Source organism: Somniosus microcephalus, chromosome 32 (assembly GCF_052327205.1).
Source record: "Somniosus microcephalus isolate GS21.2 chromosome 32, FLI_Smic_1.0, whole genome shotgun sequence".
NCBI classification, from domain to species: Eukaryota; Metazoa; Chordata; class Chondrichthyes; order Squaliformes; family Somniosidae; genus Somniosus; species Somniosus microcephalus.
In genome coordinates this window covers 36,523,792-36,546,888 of record NC_141018.1, presented here as the reverse complement: position 1 = coordinate 36,546,888, position 23,097 = coordinate 36,523,792, and the positions used below count along the sequence as shown (strand labels likewise).

Genomic DNA, 23,097 nt, shown 5'->3' with positions numbered 1-23,097 from the left:
AATTTTGGTGAATTTTGTGCCCATTAAGTTGAGGGATGTTAATGCTGGGCAATGGAACATACTTTGGTAACCAGTGTCAACATCACACATTCCCAGGACAGGTACAGCACGGGTTAGATACAGAGTAAAGCTCCCTCTACACTGCCCCATCAAACACTCCCAGGGCAGGTACAGTACGGGTTAGATACAGAGTAAAGCTCCCTCTACACTGTCCCATCAAACACTCTCAGGACAGGTACAGTACGGGTTAGATACAGAGTAAAGCTCCCTCTACACTGTCCCATCAAACACTCTCAGGACAGGTACAGTACGGGTTAGATACAGAGTAAAGCTCCCTCTACACTGTCCCATCAAACACTCTCAGGACAGGTACAGTACGGGTTAGATACAGAGTAAAGCTCCCTCTACACTGTCCCATCAAACACTCCCAGGGCAGGTACAGTACGGGTTAGATACAGAGTAAAGCTCCCTCTACACTGTCCCATCAAACACTCCCAGGGCAGGTACAGCATGGGTTAGATACAGAGTAAAGCTCCCTCTACACTGTCCCATCGAACACTCCCAGGGCAGGTGCAGCACGGGGTTAGATACAGAGTAAAGCTCCCTCTACACTGTCCCATCAAACACTCCCAGGGCAGGTACAGCACGGGTTAGATACAGCGTAAAGCTCCCTCTACACTGTCCCAAGGAAGTGCCTCAGCTGTAACCTCCGAAGATCTCCCGTTGCACCAAGGTGCCATTGCTCCACTATCTACACGACCCATCTTACGATCTCTGAGTAAGTTTGACTGTTAGTCAGGAGTAGTTCTGTGCTGCCGCTCAAATCCATTTCACTTGGGAGGCGTACTGCCATTAGACAAAGGAGTCTTTCATTCCATGTATCTGGGCTGGAGGTGAATCGTGGTCCCAGTGGTGTCTGCATAATATGACTTCACATTTGTATAACATGTAGCAGAAATGATGTGGAGATGCCGGTGTTGGACTGGGGTGGACAAATGTAGGAAGTCACACAACACCAGGTTATAGTCCAGCAGCATATGCTGTGCCTGTCTGCTTCTCTTCACTTCACCTGACGAAAGCTTGTGATTTCAAATAAAGCTGTTGGACTATAACCTGGTGTTGTGTGACTTCCTCCATATGTAGCAGAAAGTCATTATTTCTGATGGAGGCCTTCGCACCTTACTGAGTTAATGGGAGATTGGGCTTTGTGTGGTGAAGGGAAAGTGTGACTTTAAACTGGACCTGACTCGGTTAATGATTAATCTGGCGAGTGTGATTATTTGAATAACTGGTTGCACTGTGAACCTTTTTTTTAACACCAGCACTCCGGATGCCATTCACCTGCATTGCATTTGTGTTTCAGAGCTTTGTATAAAGTAGGTAGTGAACTGAGGATGGGGAGGATTACAAATTCATGAAAGAAAGAAAGACTTACATTTCTCCAGCGTCTTTCATGACCACCGGACATCTCAAAGCGCTTTACATCCAATGAAGTACTTTTTGAAGTGTAGTCACTGTTGTAATGTAGGAAACGCGGCAGCCAATTTGCGCACAGCAAGCTCCCACAAACAGCAATGTGATAATGACCAGATCATCTGTTTTAGTGATGATTGTTGAGGGATAAATATTGGCTCCAGGACACCGGGGAGAACTCCCCTGCTCTTCTTCAAATAGTGCCATGGGATCTTTTATGTCCACCTGAGAGAGCAGACGGGTCCTTGGTTTAATGTCTCATCCGAAAGATGGCACCTCTGACAGTGCGGCGCTCCCTCAGTACTGCCACTCCGACAGTGCAGCGCTCCCTCAGTACTGCCCCTCCGACAGTGCGGCGCTCCCTCAGTACTGCCCCTCCGACAGTGCGGCGCTCCCTCAATACTGCCCCTCCGACAGTGCGGCGCTCCCTCAGTACAGCCCCTCCGACAGTGCGGCGCTCCCTCAGTACTGCCCCTCCGACAGTGCGGCGCTCCCTCAGTACTGCCCCTCCGACAGTGCGGCGCTCCCTCAGTACTGCCCCTCGGACAGTGCGGCGCTCCCTCAGTACTGCCCCTCGGACAGTGCGGCGCTCCCTCAGTACTGCCCCTCGGACAGTGCGGCGCTCACTCAGTACTGCCCCTCGGACAGTGCGGCGCTCCCTCAGTACTGCCCCTCGGACAGTGCGGCGCTCCCTCAGTACTGCCCCTCGGACAGTGCGGCGCTCCCTCAGTACTGCCCCTCGGACAGTGCGGCGCTCCCTCAGTACTGCCCCTCGGACAGTGCGGCGCTCCCTCAGTACTGCCCCTCGGACAGTGCGGCGCTCCCTCAGTACTGCCCCTCGGACAGTGCGGCGCTCCCTCAGTACTGCCCCTCGGACAGTGCGGCGCTCCCTCAGTACTGCCCCTCGGACAGTGCGGCGCTCCCTCAGTACTGCCCCTCGGACAGTGCGGCGCTCCCTCAGTACTGCCCCTCGGACAGTGCGGCGCTCCCTCAGTACTGCCCCTCGGACAGTGCGGCGCTCCCTCAGTACTGCCCCTCCGACAGTGCGCGCTCCCTCAGCACTGCACTGGGAGTGTCGGCCTAGATTTTGTACTCCAGTCCACGGAGTGGGACTTGAACCCATGACCTTCTGACTCCGAGGCGAGTGTGCTGCCCACTCTAGTAGACACGGCGAGGAATGCCTCGTAAGATCTTGACAATCTTATGATCAAAAGGTCATGCCATGCAGTTCTGAATTATAAAAGAAGGCACAAGAACATACAATGCAAGGTTCTGAGTCAGTGACACCCCTATTGCGCAGGAAGCTGGAAAGCGAGGACTTGGTGGAATGTACTTTATGTCACAGCAGTGGCCACGCCTGTGGTGGGGCGGGTTGTTGGGCTAACAGTCACATTCCCAAGGAAGGCACCTCTGACAGTGCAGCATTCCCTCAGGGTTGGCTCCACTCCTGGACTGGGACATCACTCACAATCCTCTGACTCACGAGGCATGAATGCTGCCACCTGAGCGGAGCCACTTAATATCTCAAATCGTTCTTTGTTTAAATTGTGACCCATTGAAGTTGATCGCTTTTTTGGCATGTCAGCCGACACACATGTCTGAATGGCAGCGATCAGTTGAGAAAGGGCAGGTTCTACGCAAACAAGATGAACTTGAGGGTGAAATATTTTTGGCAAGTTACCAGCGTACAAAAGGTCGCATCCACTTTGAAAACAAAAGCACCCGCCTACGTTTTTGTTTGTTAAATCTTTTCGCAGGATTAGGCTTGGCGTCTGATTTTACCTGCTTTCTCCTCACATTGCACCTGTAAAGAGCTGAGCCCTGTGTGGCTCGCACACACTGCAGCATCTTCAGACTGGCGAGGTTGCTTCACAGGTGATTTGTTGACATGCCTGTTTTGGATTAGAAGCAGCAGTTGCTCTCTGTCCCCCTCCCCTGGCTCTGATTAAATACCCTGCTTCAAGTATTGGTGAGCAGAACAGCCCAGGAATGCCCATGGTTTAAAAAAATATATATATCCCTTGGATGTGGGCATCACTGTCAAAGCCAGCATTTTATACCCACCCTGATTTCCCCTCAAGAAGCTGGTGCAGTTTTGATGCACACAAGTGGCTTGTTGGGCCCACTTCAGAGGAAAAGAACAAAAAAGAAAGACTTGCATTTCTATAGCGCCTTTCACGACCACTGGACGTTCTGAAGCGTTTTTACAGCCAATGAAGTACTTTTTGAAGTGTATTCACTGTTGTAATGTAGGAAACGCGGCAGCCAATTTGCGCACAGCCAGCTCACACAAACAGCAATGTGATAAATGACCAGATAATCTGTTTTTAGTGATGATGGTTGAGGGATAAATATTGGCCCAGGACACTGGGGAGAACTCCCCTGCTCCTCTTCGAAATAGTGGCCGTGGGATCTTTTACATCCACCCGAGAGAGCAGACGGGGCCTCGGTTTAACGTCTCATCCGAAAGACGGCCCCTCCGACAGTGCAGCACTCCCTCAGTACTAGCACTGGAGTGTCAGCCTAGATTTTTGTGCTCAACTCTCTGGAGTGGGACCTGAACCCACGACCTCCTGATTCCGAGGCGAGGGTGCTGCCCACTGAGCCCCAGCTGACACTCCAGTGCAGTTATTATTCCAAACAAGTCCAGTCACACAACAGCCTCTTTTTGATGTATATTAATGACCCGGATGAGTATAGGAGGCAAAATTTCAAAGTTTGCAGATAATTCAAAACTTGGAAATGTAGTAAACAGTGAGGAGGATAGTCGCAACTTCAGGAGGGCAAAGACAGACTGTTAAAATGGGCAGACACATGGCAAATTACATTTAATGCAGAGAAGTGTAATGTAGTGCATTTTGGAAGGAAAAATGAGGAGAAGCAATATAAACGAAATGTGTTTGTATGAATGAAATGGTACAATTTTAAAGGGAGTGCAGAACCGGAGAGACCTGGGAGTTCGCATACACACATCTTTGAAGGTGGCAGGACAAGCGGATGTAGCTGTTAAAAATGTTTATGGGATCCTTGACTTCATAAATAGAGTCTTCGAATACAAAATTAAGGGAGTTCTCCTTTTTAAAAAAAACTGGTTCGGCCCCAGCTGGAGTATTGTGTCTAATTCTGGGCCCCACACTTTAGGAAGGATGTCAGGGCCTTGGAGAGGGTGCGGAGGAGATTGACCAGTGGTACCAGGGATGGAGGGACTTCAGTTACGTGGAGAGACTGGAGAAGCTGGTGTTCTCTTTAGAGCAGAGAAGGTTCAGGGGAGATTTGATCGAGGTGTTCAAAATCACGAGGGGTTTTGATGGAGTAAATAAGGAGAAACTGTTCCAGTGGCTGAAGGGTCGATCACCACAGGACACAGATTTAAGGTGATTGTCAAAAGGACACGAGGAAACATTTTTTTACGCTGTTGTGATCTGGAATGCGCTGCCTGAAAGGGCGGTGGAAGCAGATTCAATAGTAACTTTCAAAAGGGAATTGGACCTCTACTTGAAAAGGAGAAAAATTGCAGGGCTCTGGGGAAAGAGCGGGGGAGTGGGACTAATTTGGTCGTTCTTTCAAAGAGCTGGCACAGGCACGATGGGCTGAGTGGCCTCCTTCTGTGCTGTAAGATTCTATGAACCACTGCGGGATCTGATCTTGGCAAGAGAACAACAGGGGAGTGTTCAAACTAGCCTCGGAGCTCCTAGCAATAAGAAAATTCAGATTGCATTCCCGCTCCTGACTGTAGCCCAGTGTCTTCCTTCCCCCTCTCCGCTGGGTGTAAGGCAAAGACAGGGTCAGGCTTGGCTATGATGCCTTCTGCAGTTGACCAGCGAGCTCATCGCCAGCTGTCTGGTCTCGGAGTACCCACTTGAATGAGGTTACTGGAGGGCGCCGAGTGCTTGTGGAACCATAGCCCAGTTTGATTCCGTGCCTCCAGGAGAGAAGGGACTAGATTGCCCGGGGGGTGGGTGGTTGGGGAAAGTGGGGGCGGGGAAAGGAAACCAGTATTTGCTCAGTTTGACTAGTTTTCTACATAAGAATTAGGAGTAGGCCATATGGCCCCTCAAGCCGGCTCCGCCATTCAATAAAATCATGGCTGATCATCATCATCAACTCCACCTTCCCGCCCGATCTCTATCCCTTGATTCCCCTGGAGGCCAAAAATCCATCGATCTCAGCCTTGAATATACTCAAAGACTGAGCCTCCACAGCCCTCTGGGGCAGAGAATTCCAAAGATTCTCAACCCTCTGAGTGAAGAAATTCTTCCTCATCTCGGTCTTAAATGGCCGACCCCTTATCCTGAGACTATGCCCCCTCGTTCTAGACTCTCCATCCAGGGGGAAACAACCTCTCAGCATCTACCCTGTCAATCCCCCTCAGAATCTTGTATGTTTCAATGAGATCACCTCTCATTCTTCTAAACTCCAGAGAGTATCGGCCCAATCTACTCAATCTCTCCTCATAGGACAACCCTCTCATCCCAGGAATCAATCTAGTGAACCTTCGTTGCACCGCCTCCAAGACAAGTACATCCTTCCTTAGATAAGGAGACCAAAACTGTGCCCAGTACTCCAGGTGTGGTCTCACCAAGGCCCTGCACAATTGGAGCAAGACTTCCTTACTCTAATACTCCAAACCCCTTGCAATAAAGACCAGAAAGACATTTGTCTTCCTTATTGCTTGCTGTACTTCCATGCTCGCTTTCTGTGTTTCTTGCACAAGGACACCCAAATCTCTCCGAACACCAACATTTGAAAGTTTCTCACCATTTAAAAGAAAGTTTTCTAACACTGCACAGTGGCCGAGTAAGGTTCAGTTGACGAATGCAGCATTAACGTTGGAAAATAAACCAAAGTAGGAATTTAAACTTTTGTTAAATTTTGTTAAAAACGTTCTGTGTAATTATTTACTGAGTCCTTGCAGCTATCCATTGTAAAATATTCTTGCTCCCTGTATTTGACTCCTGCAGCTGATATAGAACAGACAGTCTTGAGCGATAATAAAACTGGTTTCATGGCTAGCTTGGCAGCTTGCCACTTGCTACAGCATCCCTGATTTCATTACACGTTCCCTGAGACTTGCATTTCTATAAGCACCTTTCTAGCTCTCCTGAAAACCAAACATGCCAAAGCACTTCGCATGCACCGCATTGAAGCGCAGTGCAAAGGCAGATGTGCAGAGCAAGATCCCACAAACAGCAGTTAAATGAATGGCTGATTGATGTGTTTTCAGTTGAAGGATGAATGCTGGGCAGGACACTAGGCCCCTCCACGGGCGCTCCAGAATTTTGTAGGTCAGTGTCTGGAGTGAGCGTTCTGAGCTGTTAAACACTCAGGTGGATCTGGGTCTGCCTCTGGGAGAGGAGGAAGGGGGGCGATTTGGAAGTGATGAATTAAGAGTACTGTATTTCACAAGACGTGTATTGGACTACGTTAAAGGATATTGACAATATTTCCTCCAGCACCGTGGTGTCCAAACTACACCACACATGGCCCCTGAGCCCAAAAGTACAGGCAACTTGGTCCTATTTACACTTAATTCGTATTGCTTAGTTTGTCAGTATAGGTGCATCTAAAGGGAAGCTAGATACGCATCTGAGGGAGAAGGGAGTAGAGGGTTATGCTGATAGAGTTAGATGAGGAAAGACGGGAGGAGGCTCGAGTGGAGCATAAACACCGGCATGGACTGGGTGGGCCGAATGGCCTGTTTCTGTGCTCTATGTAATTCTGTGTACCACTAATCCCATCGACAATGTTGTCATTGATGTTTGAGCAGTGCAGGTCACTGTAGACTGACTCTGTTTCCTGATTGCTCCTAGGTACAGTTCCACAAACTCCACCACTTGCGTTTGGCACAGACTCGGGCGCAGTATTATGGAGGATCGCTACCCAACGTCAATCAGATTGGAAACAACACAAGTGACTTCCAGGTAACTGCACTGGGGGGGCCAAGCACTGAGGAGCAGAGTTCCAAATCCTTGCCTTCATTCACAAACGGCTCCTTGCTCTACCTCCCAACCCCTGCCCTTCTGTCCTCCATCACTGGCTGCCTCTGGCATTCTCCCACCCTTCTCCCCCCTCTCTTATCCATCGGTGGTCGGGCCCTCTCGGGATCTCCCTCCCTCATTCCTCTCCTGACGCTCGCGCTGCTCCTCAGCATTCCTTTCTTCTCTATGATGTGCATGAGGACGTTTTCTGTGTTACAGGTGTATAAATAGAAGTTATTGATTTGCCTGATCTCTGAAGGTAAGTTACTGGTGCAGTGATTTTTCTGCCATATTTACCAATTTCCTGGAAATCTTTCCAGAAATGTTTATTGTATTTGTAGCTATTTACTAACCTGATTGATTGATTTTCCTTTCCCTCCAATTTTCACTCCACTTCTCCCGAAAGTGCTGTATCACACTGCCCTGAGCCGGTATCTTGCCCACTGCCCATTTTCCCTGCAGCCCATTGAACCTTGGTCGACCCCTCGGTCGCACAAAACTGCCCCTAATTTGCACTTAAATGGGGAGCCTTGTTTGAGAGACCACAACGCGGCTGGTGTGGGTAATGCTAAATTGTCACACTCGCGCATAGAGGAGGATTCCGGGATTCCTCTGACTGAGACACATTGTTGGAACAGTATTGAGGGAGCTTTACTCTGTATCTAACCCGTGCTGTACCTGCCCTGGGAGTGTTTGATGGGACAGTGTAGAGGGAGCTTTACTCTGTATCTAACCCGTGCTGTACCTGCCCTGGGGTGTTTGATGGGACAGTGTAGAGGGAGCTTTACTCTGTATCTAACCCGTGCTGTACCTGCCCTGGGAGTGTTTGATGGGACAGTGTGGAGGGAGCTTTACTCTGTATCTAACCCGTGCTGTACCTGCCCTGGGAGTGTTTGATGGGACAGTGTAGAGGGAGCTTTACTCTGTATCTAACCCGTGCTGTACCTGCCCTGGGGTGTTTGATGGGACAGTGTAGAGGGAGCTTTACTCTGTATCTAACCCGTGCTGTACCTGCCCTGGGAGTGTTTGATGGGACAGTGTAGAGGGAGCTTTACTCTGTATCTAACCCGTGCTGCACCTGCCCTGGGAGTGTTTGATGGACAGTGTAGAGGGAGCTTTACTCTGTATCTAACCTGTGCTGTACCTGCCCTGGGAGTGTTTGCTGGGACAGTGTAGAGGGAGCTTTACTCTGTATCTAACCCGTGCTGTACCTGTCCTTGGAGTGTTTGATGGGACACTGTAGAGGGAGTTTTACTCTGTATCTAACCCGTGCTGTACCTGCCCTGGGAGTGTTTGATGGGACAGTGTAGAGGGAGCTTTACTCTGTATCGAACCCGTGCTGTACCTGCCCTGGGAGTGTTTGATGGGACAGTGTAGAGGGAGCTTTACTCTGTATCTAACCCGTGCTGTACCTGCCCTGGGAGTGTTTGATGGGACAGTGTAGAGGGAGCTTTACTCTGTATCTAACCCGTGCTGTACCTGCCCCGGGAGTGTTTGATGGGACAGTGCAGAGGGAGCTTTACTCTGTATCTAACCCGTGCTGTACCTGCCTTGGGAGTGTTTGATGGGACAGTGTAGAGGGAGCTTTACTCTGTATCTAACCCGTGCTGTACCTGCCCTGGGAGTGTTTGATGGGACAGTGTAGAGGGAGCTTTACTCTGTATTTAACCCGTGCTGTACCTGTCCTGGGAGTGTTTGATGGGACAGTGTAGAGGGAGCTTTACTCTGTATCTAACCCGTGCTGTACCTGCCCCGGGAGTGTTTGATGGGACAGTGTAGAGGGAGCTTTACTCTGTATCTAACCCGTGCTGTACCTGCCCTGGGAGTGTTTGAAGGGACAGTGTAGAGGGAGCTTTACTCTGTATCTAACCCGTGTTGTAGCTGCCCTGGGAGTGTTTGATGGGACAGTGCAGAGGGAGCTTTACTCTGTATCTAACCCGTGCTGTACCTGCCCTGGGAGCGTTTGTTGGGACAGTGTAGAGGGAGCTTTACTCTGTATCTAACCTGTGCTGTACCTGCCCTGGGAGTGTTTGATGGGACAGTGTAGAGGGAGCTTTACTCTGTATCTAACTCGTGCTGTTCCTGCCCTGGGAGTGTTTGATGGGACAGTGTAGAGGGAGCTTTACTCTGTATCTAACCCGTGCTGTAGCTGCCCTGGGAGTGTTTGATGGGACAGTGTAGAGGGAGCTTTACTCTGTATCTAACCCGTGCTGTACCTGCCCTGGGAGTGTTTGATGGGACAGTGTAGCGGGAGCTTTACTCTGTATCTAACCCGTGCTGTACCTGCCCTGGGAGTGTTTGATGGGACAGTGTAGAGGGAGCTTTACTCTGTATCTAACCTGTGCTGTACCTGCCCTGGGAGTGTTTGATGGGCAGTGTAGAGGGAGCTTTACTCTGTATCTAACCCGTGCTGTATCTGCCCTGGGAGTGTTTGATGGGACAGTGTAGAGGGAGCTTTACTCTGTATCTAACCCGTGCTGTACCTGCCCCGGGAGTGTTTGATGGGACAGTGTAGAGGGAGCTTTACTCTGTATCTAACCCGTGCTGTACCTGCCCTGGGAGTGTTTGATGGGACAGTGTAGAGGGAGCTTTACTCTGTATCTAACCCGTGCTGTACCTGCCCTGGGAGTGTTTGATGGGACAGTGTAGAGGGAGCTTTACTCTGTATCTAACCCGTGCTGTACCTGCCCTGGGAGTGTTTGGTGGGACAGTGTAGAGGAAGCTTTACTCTGTATCTAACCCGTGCTGTACCTGCCCTGGGAGTGTTTGATGGGACAGTGTAGAGGGAGCTTTACTCTGTATCTAACCCGTGCTGTACCTGCCCTGGGAGTGTTTGATGGGACAGTGTAGAGGGAGCTTTACTCTGTATCTAACCCGTGCTGTACCTGCCCCGGGAGTGTTTGATGGGACAGTGTAGAGGGAGCTTTACTCTGTATCTAACCCGTGCTGTACCTGCCCCGGGAGTGTTTGATGGGACAGTGTAGAGGGAGCTTTACTCTGTATCTAACCCCATGCTGTACCTGCCCTGGGAGTGTTTGGTGGGACAGTGTAGAGGGAGCTTTACTCTGTATCTAACCCGTGCTGTACCTGCCCTGGGAGTGTTTGATGGGACAGTGTAGAGGGAGCTTTACTCTGTATCTAACCCCATGCTGCACCCGCCCTGGGAGTGTTTGATGGGATGCTCCATTCCCCAGCACTAACATCACTCGTCTTGATTAAGATAAAAATTCACAAAGTAAACACAGCGGAACTGCTGAGTAAATGTTTTAACGATTCTGTTTGTATTAATATCTGAGTCATTTTAAGGTTGTCATCTAATCTTGTGGATCAGATGACAGTTCTGAACTACTTGAACTTGGCTCTGGTGTGTTGACATCGCCTCCCTTCTTAGATTACTGTGCTGCAATCATCGGCAGGTATCTGCAGTGCATATCTGCACTCCATAATTAATGGACATTTCGGGGAAATCTGGATCATTAAATCAGGGCCATACTCATTTGACTTGTATCTGAAAGTAGTTTGAATTTAATGAAATGTATATTCAGTATTTGAAGGCTTCAATAAACTGCAATGGCTTGTACTTTATTGATTGAGTGAGCCTTACTGGTCGCATTCCCTCCTCGGAATCAGGAGGTGGAGGAATCGAATCCCACTCCTGGCAGTCCCAGCGAGTGGAGACATTCGCATGCGGTGGGTGTGTGTGGCCATACACCCTCTCTCCGGATTGGACTAAAGGCGGTCACGGCCACGGGAGGAGCGTTCACGTCACGGCCTGTTGGACTGTTAAACAGCCTGCGAATCCTCCCACTACTTCACACTGTTCAGCAAGAGAAGGGTGCGAAGATATCAAAGCAATAACCTCTATTGCTGTTAAATGGTTTAAGGAGCTTCACAGCGGGCGGTGGGTGGATTGGGCACTGACCACCACGTTTTGCATTGTGGGAAGAGATGTAGTGAGGCAGAGGGAGAGAATTCCAGAATGCAGAGACCAAAGAATACACAGAGAGCCAAAGTCGGAAAACTGTCTGGTGTGAGCTGGGATATGGGTCTGGAATAGGTTAGAGGTCGGGTGAAGGATTTGTAAATAAAGGCAAAGCGTTTGAAACTAATGCCACAGGGGTTTGTCAACGTTCCCATGGGGGAAGGGGTTCATTCCCTAGCTCTGGAACATCATTAGAATCCAATATTATTTTTTAAATCTGACACTTGAAATTTGCACCAACAAATTCTTTAAAAACTTGCCCAAAGTTGATCGGTGGACACAGTTAGGAAAGTCTGGTTGAGTACATCCGCATTCGTGCGTTCAGCCTCTGCCGGGGTAAAGCTCAAGTGTTTCCACTTGTTGGGCTGTGTCGGTTAGGATCTCTTCCACCGATGGGGGAGTGGAGGGAGGGAGGGAGGTTGCACTGGCCAGAGTCGGGCTGGGATGCAAGGCTGGAGGAGTCTGCAGGGTGAGGTGGGGCAGGCCACAGAGTGATTTGGAAATGAACACACGGATTTTCAGTTCAGCGTGTTGGGGACAGGAGTGATGGACGAGCGGGGCTCGGTGCGGGAACTGATATGGGCAACGGAATTTTGGGCGAGTTGCACTTTGAGCAGGATGGGACTCGAGAATGAGGGAGATGAGGAGAGCGTTGGGAAACATGGTTCCAGAGGCAACTAAAGCGTGAAAGAGATATCGGAGGTGAAGTGAGGTAAGGTCAATAGCGGGCAGCGTTACAGAGCTGGAAGTGAGTGACCTGGGTGTGCAGTGACTGATGTAGTTGAGGGTACTGTTTTTCATTAGTGGTGTTTTTCCACTTAAGACTCAACGTCAGACTGATCTGAGATTAAATGTGGAGTTCATTTTTCCGATGACTTAATACTGTGTCGAATAATTCATGTACTGTGAGTCACAAATGTGTTCTGTAAAGGGATGCCAAAAGCAAATATTCCTGGAAGTGAGGAGATTCGCATTGACCGCATGTCATTCAGCCACACAGACCAGGAAAGATTGGAGCTTTGATCCTCGATCTGTCCCGAGCCAGCTGATCACAGCTGGTGGACAGCGACTGAACGCCTGCAACTTGGGTGGGGGAAAATCAGTCTCGACTCGAGCGCCAGTTCCTGAGCGGCGTCCAGTGGAAAGTGTGCATGTTGGATGAAGGTCAATTGTGACGCTCCCCGTGGTACAAGAGCCTGCACCCGTATGAAGAATGGCCATTTAGGTGAGGTACCAGAGAGCACTTGGTGTTCTGCTGTATTCCAGCAACTTCAGGGGGGGCAGGGGAGCAGAAAGTTGAAATGGGGAGGGCAGGTCTGCGGCACGATTACTTCCAGCAGCATTAAATGAGTTTTACTGTATCAGGTTCAGTGTGCTTACAGTATTGTAATCGGTGTGATTTAATTACACTTAATTGGACTGACTGGGCAGTCCGTGTGACTGCAGTAAGCAGGAGAGGCTGCACGCTCTCCTTGGAAACGAGACTGAAATTTTCAACGTTATAAAGGGACTTGGCGAATTGTGGAAATAAGGAAGTTAGGAGTAAAAAGGGAAGCCTGTGGGGAATGTAATAATTGAGTTGTGGAGTAAGTTCCCAGGAAAGGACATTAAACGGAGTCAAGAGGCAACTCGCTGTGCTTCTGGAGAGAGAAGAGATTGAGGGATGTGGTGGGTGGGTGGGGTTTGGCGATGTGGGGAGAGGGTGGGTGGGTGGGGTTGAGGGATGTGGGGAGAGGGTGGGTGGGTGGGGTTTGGCGATGTGGGGAGAGGGTGGGTGGGTGGGGTTTGGCGATGTGGGGAGAGGGTGGGTGGGTGGGGTTTGGCGATGTGGGGAGAGGGTGGGTGGGTGGGGTTTGGCGATGTGGGGAGAAGGTGGGTGGGTGGGGCTGAGGGATGTGGGGAGAGGGTGGGTGGGTTCTGGATAACATATCCACTCACAATAAAGAAGGTGTAAACCGGGCAGTTAGTAAACTAAACAATATTTTTGATAATTTGGCAACAAATGCAAACTTGAAAGCTCGCAAGAACAAACCCAAAACAAAAAACTATGAAAAATGGTTTGACCATGATTGCCATAACATGAGGAAAAAACTTAGAAAACTATCAAACCAAAAACACAGACATCCAGAAAACGAGGAATTACGCCTTACTTATTGTCAGACGCTAACACAATACAGAAACACACTCAGGACCAAAAAAGAGCAATTTATTAAGAATACACTCAGCTCCATGGAGGAATCCATTGAGTCGAATTGTTTCTGGGACAACTTGAAAACACTACACAAAAAACAACACGACGATTTGCCCATTCAAAATGGGGACACATGGGTAAACCACTTTGAAAAATTATACCAGAAAAACACACTAAGACCAGAGCAACACCAAATACGCAAAAAACTTGAAAAGCTTGAAATGGCCATAAAAGATAACCAAAACCCGCTAGACGCCATAATAACAGAAAAAGAACTTCTTGAAAAACTCAAGGACCTGCGACCAGGAAAAGCTTGCGGGACAGACGGCATACTAAACGAGATGATTAAACACGCAGACGACAAACTGAAACTGGCTATCCTAAAACTCTTCAACTTGGTTCTGAGTGTCGGTTATTTCCCTGACATCTGGAACAAAGGACTCATAACACCCATATACAAAAGTGGGGACAAAATCGACCCAAACAACTATCGAGGCATCTGTGTAAACAGTAACCTGGGGAAGGTATTCTGTAGCATCATAAACAAAAGACTTATAAACTTCCTTGAAGAGCACAATGTCTTGAGTAAAAGCCAAATTGGATTCCTGCCAAACTATAGAACATCCGATCATATCTTCACCCTACAGACCCTAATTGACAAACACGTTCACCATAACAAAAGCAAAATCTACACATGCTTTGTAGATTTCCAGAAGGCTTTCGACTCCATCTGGCATGACGGTTTATTCCTGAAACTTATCGAAAGCGGGGTAGGAGGGAAAACATATGATGTAATTAAATCAATGTATACAAACAATAAATGTGCAGTTAAAATTGGAGACAAACAAACAAAATACTTCCCACAGGGGCGGGGGGTGACGCAGGGCTCGCCAATCTCACCGACACTCTTTAATATTTACATTAATGGATTGGCAAAACTACTTGAACAATCTACAGCACCCGGCCTCACCCTATATGAATCCAAGGTTAAATTCCTCCTCTATGCCGACGACCTGGTTCTGCTGTCACCAACTAAGGAGGGTCTACAGCAGAACCTGGACCTGCTGGAGTCGTACTGCCAGACTTGGGCCCTGACAAATCCCCAAAAAACCAAAGTCCTTGTGTTCCAGCAAAGATCCAAACAACATGGACCCACAATAAATTTCACAGTAGGAACAACCAAAATTGAACAAACCACTCACTACACATACTTGGGCTTAAAAATCAGTTCTACGGGAAACTTCAAACTGGCTGTGAATGAACTGAAAGAGAAAGCAAGAAGGGCTTTCTATGCCATCAAAAAATCAATCCAAATAGAAATCCCAATTAGCATTTGGCTCAAAATTTTCAAATCAGTAATTGAACCAATTGCACTCTCTGGCAGTGAGGTCTGGGGACCACTAACACAACAAGATTTTGCAAAATGGGACAAACACCCAATTGAGATCCTACATGCGGAATTCTGTAAAAGTATCCTCCGGACTCAAAGGAAAACAGTAAACAACGCATGCAGGGCGGAACTAGGCCAATACCCATTAATAATCACTATCCAAAAAAGAGCCACCAAATTTTGGAATCACCTACAAATGAGCAACCCCCAATGCTATCACTACGACGCCCTGAAATGCCAAGAGCTGACCATAAAGAAGAATACCCTCAGTCAACTAGTCCTGGGACTCAATAAAGTAACTAATAACAATACTAACAATAACCAGTCCCAGGACAGTGACAGGGTAACACAAAGAATTCGACCCAACACAATCGTCGCTAAGCAAAAGGAAAAATATCTGTCATATTGGGCAGAAACAACAAAAACCCAAAGCAAACTCAATTGCTACTTGGCCCTAAACAGACAATACAACATAGCTGATTACCTGACCATGGTAAAGGATAACAAACTGAGAAGAACCTTGACAAGGTACAGACTTAGCGAACATAGCCTAGCGATCGAAAAAGGCAGACACAGGCAGACCAGGCTGCCAAGAGAAGACAGGATATGCTCTCACTGCAGTCAGGGAGTAGTTGAGACAGAGATGCACTTCCTCACAGCCTGTGGAAAATATCAGGGCATCAGAGAGAATTTCTACCAAAAATTCTCACAAATATGCCCTGAATTCAGAAATCTGACTGACAACCAAAAACTCCCATTCCTACTGGGGGAGGAGAGAAGCTGTGTAACACTGGCAGCACACTATGTTACAGCTTGCCATGAACAGAGGGACAACCAGTAAACTAAGACAAGAGTATATTGTATATTTATAAACTCAGGGATATACCTGTTTATACACTGTATGAATGGAACCGCATTTATGTGTTCAACCATAAATGTATTTTGATGCTTTGGCAACATAAGATGTACCTTATCATGCCAATAAAGCGATTTGTATTGTATTGTATTGTGTTGGGTGGGGTTGAGGGATGTGGGGAGTGGGTGGGTGGGGTTGAGGGATGTGGGGAGAGGGTGGGTGGGGTTGAGGGATGTGGGGAGAGGGTGGGTGGGGTTGAGGGATGTGGGGAGAGGGTGGGTGGGGTTGAGGGATGTGGGGAGAAGGTGGGTGGGTGGGGTTGATGGATGTGGGGAGAGGGTGGGTGGGGTTGAGGGATGTGGTGAGTGGGTGGGTGGGGTTGATGGATGTGGGGAGAGGGTGGGTGGGGTTGAGGGATGTGGGGAGAGGGTGGGTGGGGTTGAGGGATGTGGGGAGAAGGTGGGTGGGTGGGGTTGAGGGATGTGGGGAGAAGGTGGGTGGGTGGGGTTGAGCGATGTGGGGAGAAGGTGGGTGGGGTTGAGGGATGTGGGGAGAAGGTGGGTGGGTGGGGTTGAACGATGTGGGGAGAAGGTGGGTGGGGTTGAGGGATGTGGGGAGAAGGTGGGTGGGGTTGAGGGATGTGGGGAGACTGGGTGGTGTTGAGGGATGTGGGGAGAAGGTGGGTGGGTGGATTTGAGGGATGTGGGGAGAAGGTGGGTGGGGTTGAGGGCTGTGGGGAGAAGGTGGGTGGGTGGGGTTGAGGGATGTGGGGAGAGGGTGGGTGGGTGGGGTTGAGGGATGTGGGGAGAGGGTGGGTGGGGTTGAGGGATGTGGGGAGAGGGTGGGTGGGGTTGAGCGATGTGGGGAGTGGGTGGGTGGGGTTGAGGGATGTGGGGAGAAGGTGGGTGGGGTTGAGGGATGTGGGGAGAAGGTGGGTGGGTGGGGTTGAGGGATGTGGGGAGAAGGTGGGTGGGTGGTGTTGAGGGATGTGGGGAGAGGGTGGGTGGGTGGGGTTGAGCGATGTTGGGAGAAGGTGGGTGGGTGGGGTTGAGCGATGTGGGGAGAAGGTGGGTGGGTGGGGTTGAGCGATGTTGGGAGAGGGTGGGTGGGGTTGAGCGATGTGGGGAGAGGGTGGGTGGGGTTGAGGGATGTGGGGAGAAGGTGGGTGGGGTTGAGGGATGTGGGGAGAGGGTGGGTGGGGTTGAGGGATGTGGGGAGAAGGTGGGTGGGTGGGGTTGAGGGGTGTGGGGAGAAGGTGGGTGGGTGGGGTTGAGGGGTGTGGGGAGAAGGTGGGTGGGGTTGAGGGATGTGGGGAGAGGGTGGGTGGGGTTGAGGGATGTGGGGAGAAGGTGGGTGGGTGGGGTTGAGGGATGTGGGGAGAAGGTGGGTGGGTGGGGTTGAGGGGTGTGGGGAGAAGGTGGGTGGGTGGGGTTGAGGGATGTGGGGAGAGGGTGGGTGGGGTTGAGGGATGTGGGGAGAAGGTGGGTGTGTGGGGAGAAGGTGGGTGGGTGGGGTTGAGGGATGTGGGGAGAGGGTGGGTGGGTGGGGTTGAGGGATGTGGGGAGAGGGTGGGTGGGGTTGAGGGATGTGGGGAGAGGGTGGGTGGGGTTGAGGGATGTGGGGAGAGGGTGGGTGGGGTTGAGGGATGTGGGGAGAGGGTGGGTGGGGTTGAGCGATGTGGGGAGAAGGTGGGTGGGTGGGGTTGAGGGATGTGGGGAGAAGGTGGGTGGGTGGGGATGAGGGATGTGGGGAGAAGGTGGGTGGGTGGGGTTGAGGGATGTGGGGAGAGGGTGGGTGGGTGGGGTTGAGGGATGTGGGGAGAGGGTGGGTGGGTGGGGTTGAGCGATGTTGGGAGAGGGTGGGTGGGTGGGGTTGAGCGATGTGGGGAGAAGGTGGGTGGGTGGGGTTGAGCGATGTTGGGAGAGGGTGGGTGGGGTTGAGCGATGTTGGGAGAGGGTGGGTGGGGTTGAGCGATGTGGGGAGGGTGGGTGGGGTTGAGGGATGTGGGGAGAAGGTGGGTGGGTGGGGTTGAGCGATGTGGGGAGAAGGTGGGTGGGGTTGAGCGATGTGGGGAGAAGGTGGGTGGGTGGGGTTGAGGGATGTGGGGAGAGGGTGGGTGGGTGGGGTTGAGCGATGTGGGGAGAAGGTGGGTGGGTGGGGTTGAGCGATGTTGGGAGAGGGTGGGTGGGGTTGAGCGATGTGGGGAGAAGGTGGGTGGGGTTGAGGGATGTTGGGAGAGGGTGGGTGGGGTTGAGCGATGTGGGGAGAGGGTGGGTGGGGTTGAGGGATGTGGGGAGAAGGTGGGTGGGTGGGGTTGAGCGATGTGGGGAGAAGGTGGGTGGGTGGGGTTGAGGGATGTGGGGAGAAGGTGGGTGGGGTTGAGCGATGTGGGGAGAAGGTGGGTGGGTGGGGTTGAGCGATGTTGGGAGAGGGTGGGTGGGGTTGAGCGATGTGGGGAGAAGGTGGGTGGGTGGGGTTGAGCGATGTGGGGAGAAGGTGGGTGGGGTTGAGCGATGTGGGGAGAAGGTGGGTGGGTGGGGTTGAGGGATGTGGGGAGAGGGTGGGTGGGTGGGGTTGAGCGATGTGGGGAGAAGGTGGGTGGGTGGGGTTGAGCGATGTTGGGAGAGGGTGGGTGGGGTTGAGCGATGTGGGGAGAAGGTGGGTGGGGTTGAGGGATGTTGGGAGAGGGTGGGTGGGGTTGAGCGATGTGGGGAGAGGGTGGGTGGGGTTGAGGGATGTGGGGAGAAGGTGGGTGGGTGGGGTTGAGCGATGTGGGGAGAAGGTGGGTGGGTGGGGTTGAGGGATGTGGGGAGAAGGTGGGTGGGGTTGAGCGATGTGGGGAGAAGGTGGGTGGGTGGGGTTGAGCGATGTTGGGAGAGGGTGGGTGGGGTTGAGCGATGTGGGGAGAAGGTGGGTGGGTGGGGTTGAGGGATGTGGGGAGAGGGTGGGTGGGTGGGGTTGAGCGATGTGGGGAGAAGGTGGGTGGGTGGGGTTGAGCGATGTTGGGAGAGGGTGGGTGGGGTTGAGCGATGTGGGGAGAAGGTGGGTGGGGTTGAGGGATGTGGGGAGAGGGTGGGTGGGTGGGGTTGAGTGATGTGGGGAGAAGGGTGGGTGGGGTTGAGCAATGTTGGGAGAGGGTGGGTGGGGTTGAGCGATGTGGGGAGAAGGTGGGTGGGGTTGAGCAATGTTGGGAGAGGGTGGGTGGGGTTGAGGGATGTGGGGAGAAGGTGGGTGGGTGGGGTTGAGGGATGTGGGGAGAAGGTGGGTGGGTGGGGTTGAGCGATGTGGGGAGAAGGTGGGTGGGTGGGGTTGAGCGAAGTGGGGAGAAGGTGGGTGGGTGGGGTTGAGGGATGTGGGGAGAGGGTGGGTGGGGTTGAGGGATGTGGGGAGAGGGTGGGTGGGGTTGAGGGATGTGGGGAGAGGGTGGGTGGGGTTGAGCGATGTGGGGAGAAGGTGGGTGGGTGGGGTTGAGCGATGTGGGGAGAGGGTGGGTGGGTGGGGTTGAGCGATGTGGGGAGAGGGTGGGTGGGGTTGAGCGATGTGGGGAGAGGGTGGGTGGGTGGGGTTGAGCGATGTGGGGAGAGGGTGGGTGGGTGGGGTTGAGCGATGTTGGGAGAGGGTGGGTGGGGTTGAGCGATGTAGGGAGAGGGTGGGTTTGGGTCGACAACGGGACAGGTTTGTTGGCCTAATGGATTTTTTTCTGTTATCTGTACCACTTTTAACTTTCCTATTTTATGGTAAAGATAATTTATGGGCGTTGTAAACGTTGGTGATTTACTGATATTCGGAGCCTGATGGATGACCGTGGCAGATGTACTAGTATTGTGATAACACTATCGAGTGAACCATGGTGATTTGAATTGTGAGCGATATAGAGAAGCTGAGCTATAATAAATTGTTCAAAAAAAGGCAGACTGTGTAACCAGGAGTCTCCGATTCCAGCTCTGGAGAGAGTGGAAGGCAGACCGATTAGATTGGGCTCGCTCACACAGTGGAACAATTTGCTGGGGGGAAGAGACTGAGTCAGTAACTTCAAGAGGGAGCTGGGTAGCTTTTTTTTGGCTGAAGGAGTGGTGTAGGGGTCCGAGAGAGCGGGTACAGGGGGCGAGTGGGGTGATTATGTTGAACTGTCTGGCTGGACGTTCCTGTGAAGCTGATCGCCTGACTAAGAGGGTGCGATTAGAATATAAAATAAAAACAGCAAATGCTGGAAATACTCAGCAGGTCAGGCGGCATCTGTGGGGAGAGAAACCGAGTCAACGTTTCAGGTCGATGACTCTTCGTCAGAACTGGAAAAAGTTGGAGATGTGACAGGTTTTAAACAAGTGCAGAGGCTGGGAAAGTGGGTGGGGCGGGGGGAAGAATGAAAGGGACGGCCTGTGATAGGGTGGAAGACAGGAGAGATTAAATGCCAGAAGGTATGATGGTGCGAGGTGAAAGGAGACGGGAATGGGACAAGTAAAGGAACAAAAGATGGGTCTGGAGGAGGTGTAAGTGGGAATGGCAGAATCATCAACAGCTGCCGTCCAAGAAAATGGGGGCTGAGGTTCTGGTCTGAAGTTGTTGAACTCGGTGTTCAATCCGGAAGGCTGTAAAGTGCCTCATCAAAAGATGAGGTTACAATATAATTGTCGCACCTAAAGCAGTGTTGAGTGATTTAAGAACCAGTAACTCTGGTTTGGTCCGTGGCGTCGCTGTCAGTTAGCATGTTGTGCATTTCAGAGTTGTGTGGGTTGATCTTGGCCCAGGCAGCAGTCGGAGACACTATACTTGGCACAGTCCCCCTGGGCTAGGAAGGGGGTTCTTGATCCAGGGTGTCCCCACTCCGAGCCACTCGCCAGTGAACAGAAAGAAAGACTTGCATTTCTACAGCGCCTTTCACAACCTCAGGACGTCCCAAAGCGCTTTACAACCAATGGAGTACTTTTGAAGTGTAGTCACTGTTGTAATGTAGGAAAAGCGGCAGATAATTTGCGCACAGGACACCGGGGAGATCTCTTCACCTGAGTTATCCCCGGTGTCCTGGGGCCAATATTTATCCCTCAATCAACATAACAAAAACAGATTATCTGGTCATTATCACATTGCTGTTTGTGGGAGCTTGCTGTGTGCTAATTGGCTGCTGCGTTTCCTACATTACAACAGTGATTACACTTCAAAAGTACTTCATTGGCTGTAAAGCGCTTTGGGACATCCAGTGGTCGTGAAAGGCGCTATATAAATATAAGTCTTTCTTTTCTTCGAGCGCTCCCTCAGTACTGCACTGCACTGCACCGCCAGCCTAGATTTTTGTGTTCAGGTCTCTGGAGTGGGACTTGAACCCACAACCTTCTGACTCAGAGAGGCGAGAGTGCTGCCCACTGAGCTCCGGCTGACTCCTGCCAGAAAGTGTAGGTCCGGGATGCTGCAGTGCCCTCCATTGTCCAATAGCCCCTGCTGTCCATGACGAAACGCCATGTGGATCTGTACCTCACCAAGAATCGGCACCTCGATTAAACTGGTGAGAGAAAGAGGAATCTGCCGGTTTCCCGGTGAGCTCCAGTTGTGGCAGCCGCGCACTAGGACTGTGCGCAAGAGTTTTGTTGGTGAAATGTAATCGCTAAACGTAATGCAGTTGGCAATTGTGTGGCAGAAACTCTAGTCCTTGAGAAGGTCACTGGGATCGAGCTGTGTCATCTGCATCTGTGTTTACTGTCCTCTCCTGCCTGCTCATTTGTCCTGTCCAAGGTCTTTCTGTTTGTGTTCTGCTGCTGCCCACTCCCCCCCCTCCCCCCCCATGTGTCTCTTTTTCTGGGTATGGAGTTAATTATCAAAATATCCTCACGCAGAGCCCCACTGGGATTTCAAAACACTGGTCGCTGTCCTTAAAGGCACAGGATGCCTGTGTGTGATTGCAAAACCATGTTTACTGTACATCGAGGCTGCCAATGTTCTGAATTCACCCCTTTTTTTTATAGCGTCAGCTTGGCTCAGTTGGTCGTAGTCTCTCTTCTGAGTGAGAAGGTAGTGGGTTCAAGCCCCACTCCGGGGACTTGAGCACATGATCTGACACTTCCAGTGCAGTTCTGAGGGGCATGCTGCATTGTCTGAGGTGCCGCCTTTCAGATGAAACGTGAAACCGAGGCCCCCCCCCCCCCCCTGTTCAGGTGAGGTTACCAAAGCCCCGTCCTGTTCAGGTGGATCCCACGGCACTAAGTGGAGCCGGGAGTTCATCGGTGTCCTGGCCCAAAAAAGCGGATTAACTGGTTTTCCTTCTCACTGCTGTTTATGGGATCTTGCTGTGTGCTAAAAATAGCTAGACTTTTGCCTGCATAACAACCACGACTGTTTCTGAGAGATGTGATGAGGTGCTATATAAGCAACTTTTGATTAACTTTACTGGGTGATTTGATCTCATCGGCTGCGCGCTGTCTGGGACTCGGCCCTCTGGGTGTGGGCTCTCGCGAATGCTGCATTATTAGCCCCCGACGTGAGGCTGAAACTTCAGATTCCAACAGCTCGCTCTGCTGATGGCTATTTACCTGCAGCGGTCCTGGGTGGGCATCATTGCCTCGCTTATATTACAGCACTGAGCTTACAGTCAGGGCTGCACCCCAGCCGGAGAGAAAGCCGGCGGATAAATCGACCGGCAGGTATTTGTATGCAGGTGAGCGGGGAGATATTCAGGGGCTGGCAGTGGTGCAGAGAGGAGGCATGATCTTGATCTCTAGCATCGAAAGAACTGAGTTACAAGAAAAGGCTGGAGAAACGTAAGCTCCTTAGTCCTAAAATGAGCTGGTATATAATATTGCAGATTGTATACAACAGGCAAATGTGAAAGGAAAGAAAGACTTGCATTTATATAGCGCCTTTCTGTCCCCACCCCCCAAGCTGCACTGCCTCCCGCGCGGCCTGCCTCCCCCAGTGTTCGGCCCGTTGAAATATCTGCGCGTGTGCGGTATCTACAATGTAAAAGCCAGTGAGCAGCCTGCTGGGACCTTGCCGATGACTGCGTGACTGCACAGCTTAGTGGGAGCATTGGCACCTTTCACAACCTCAGGATGTTTCTAAGGCACTTCACAGCCAATAAAGTACTTTTTTTTAAAGTGAAATCACTGTTGTAGTGTAGGAAATGCCGCAGTCATCTTGCGCGTAGCAAGCTCCCACAAACAGCATTGTGATAAATGACCAAATAATGTGTTTTTTTTTACTGATGTTGGTTAAGGGGTAAATATTGGCCCAGGACAC

The 23,097-nt window shown here is 51.0% G+C and overlaps 1 protein-coding gene across 4 annotated transcripts in view; it reads left to right on the top strand.

The window, feature by feature from the left end:
- crtc3 (CREB regulated transcription coactivator 3) overlaps positions 1–23,097 on the top strand; it is a 104,140-nt gene that overhangs the window by 11,022 nt on the left and 70,021 nt on the right. For all 4 annotated transcript variants that reach the window (XM_085972431.1, XM_085972432.1, XM_085972430.1 and 1 more), the window contains exon 2: positions 7,284–7,394. In XM_085972431.1, coding sequence (XP_085828557.1) covers positions 7,284–7,394 — 111 coding nt within the window. The remainder of the gene's footprint in view (positions 1–7,283; positions 7,395–23,097) is intronic.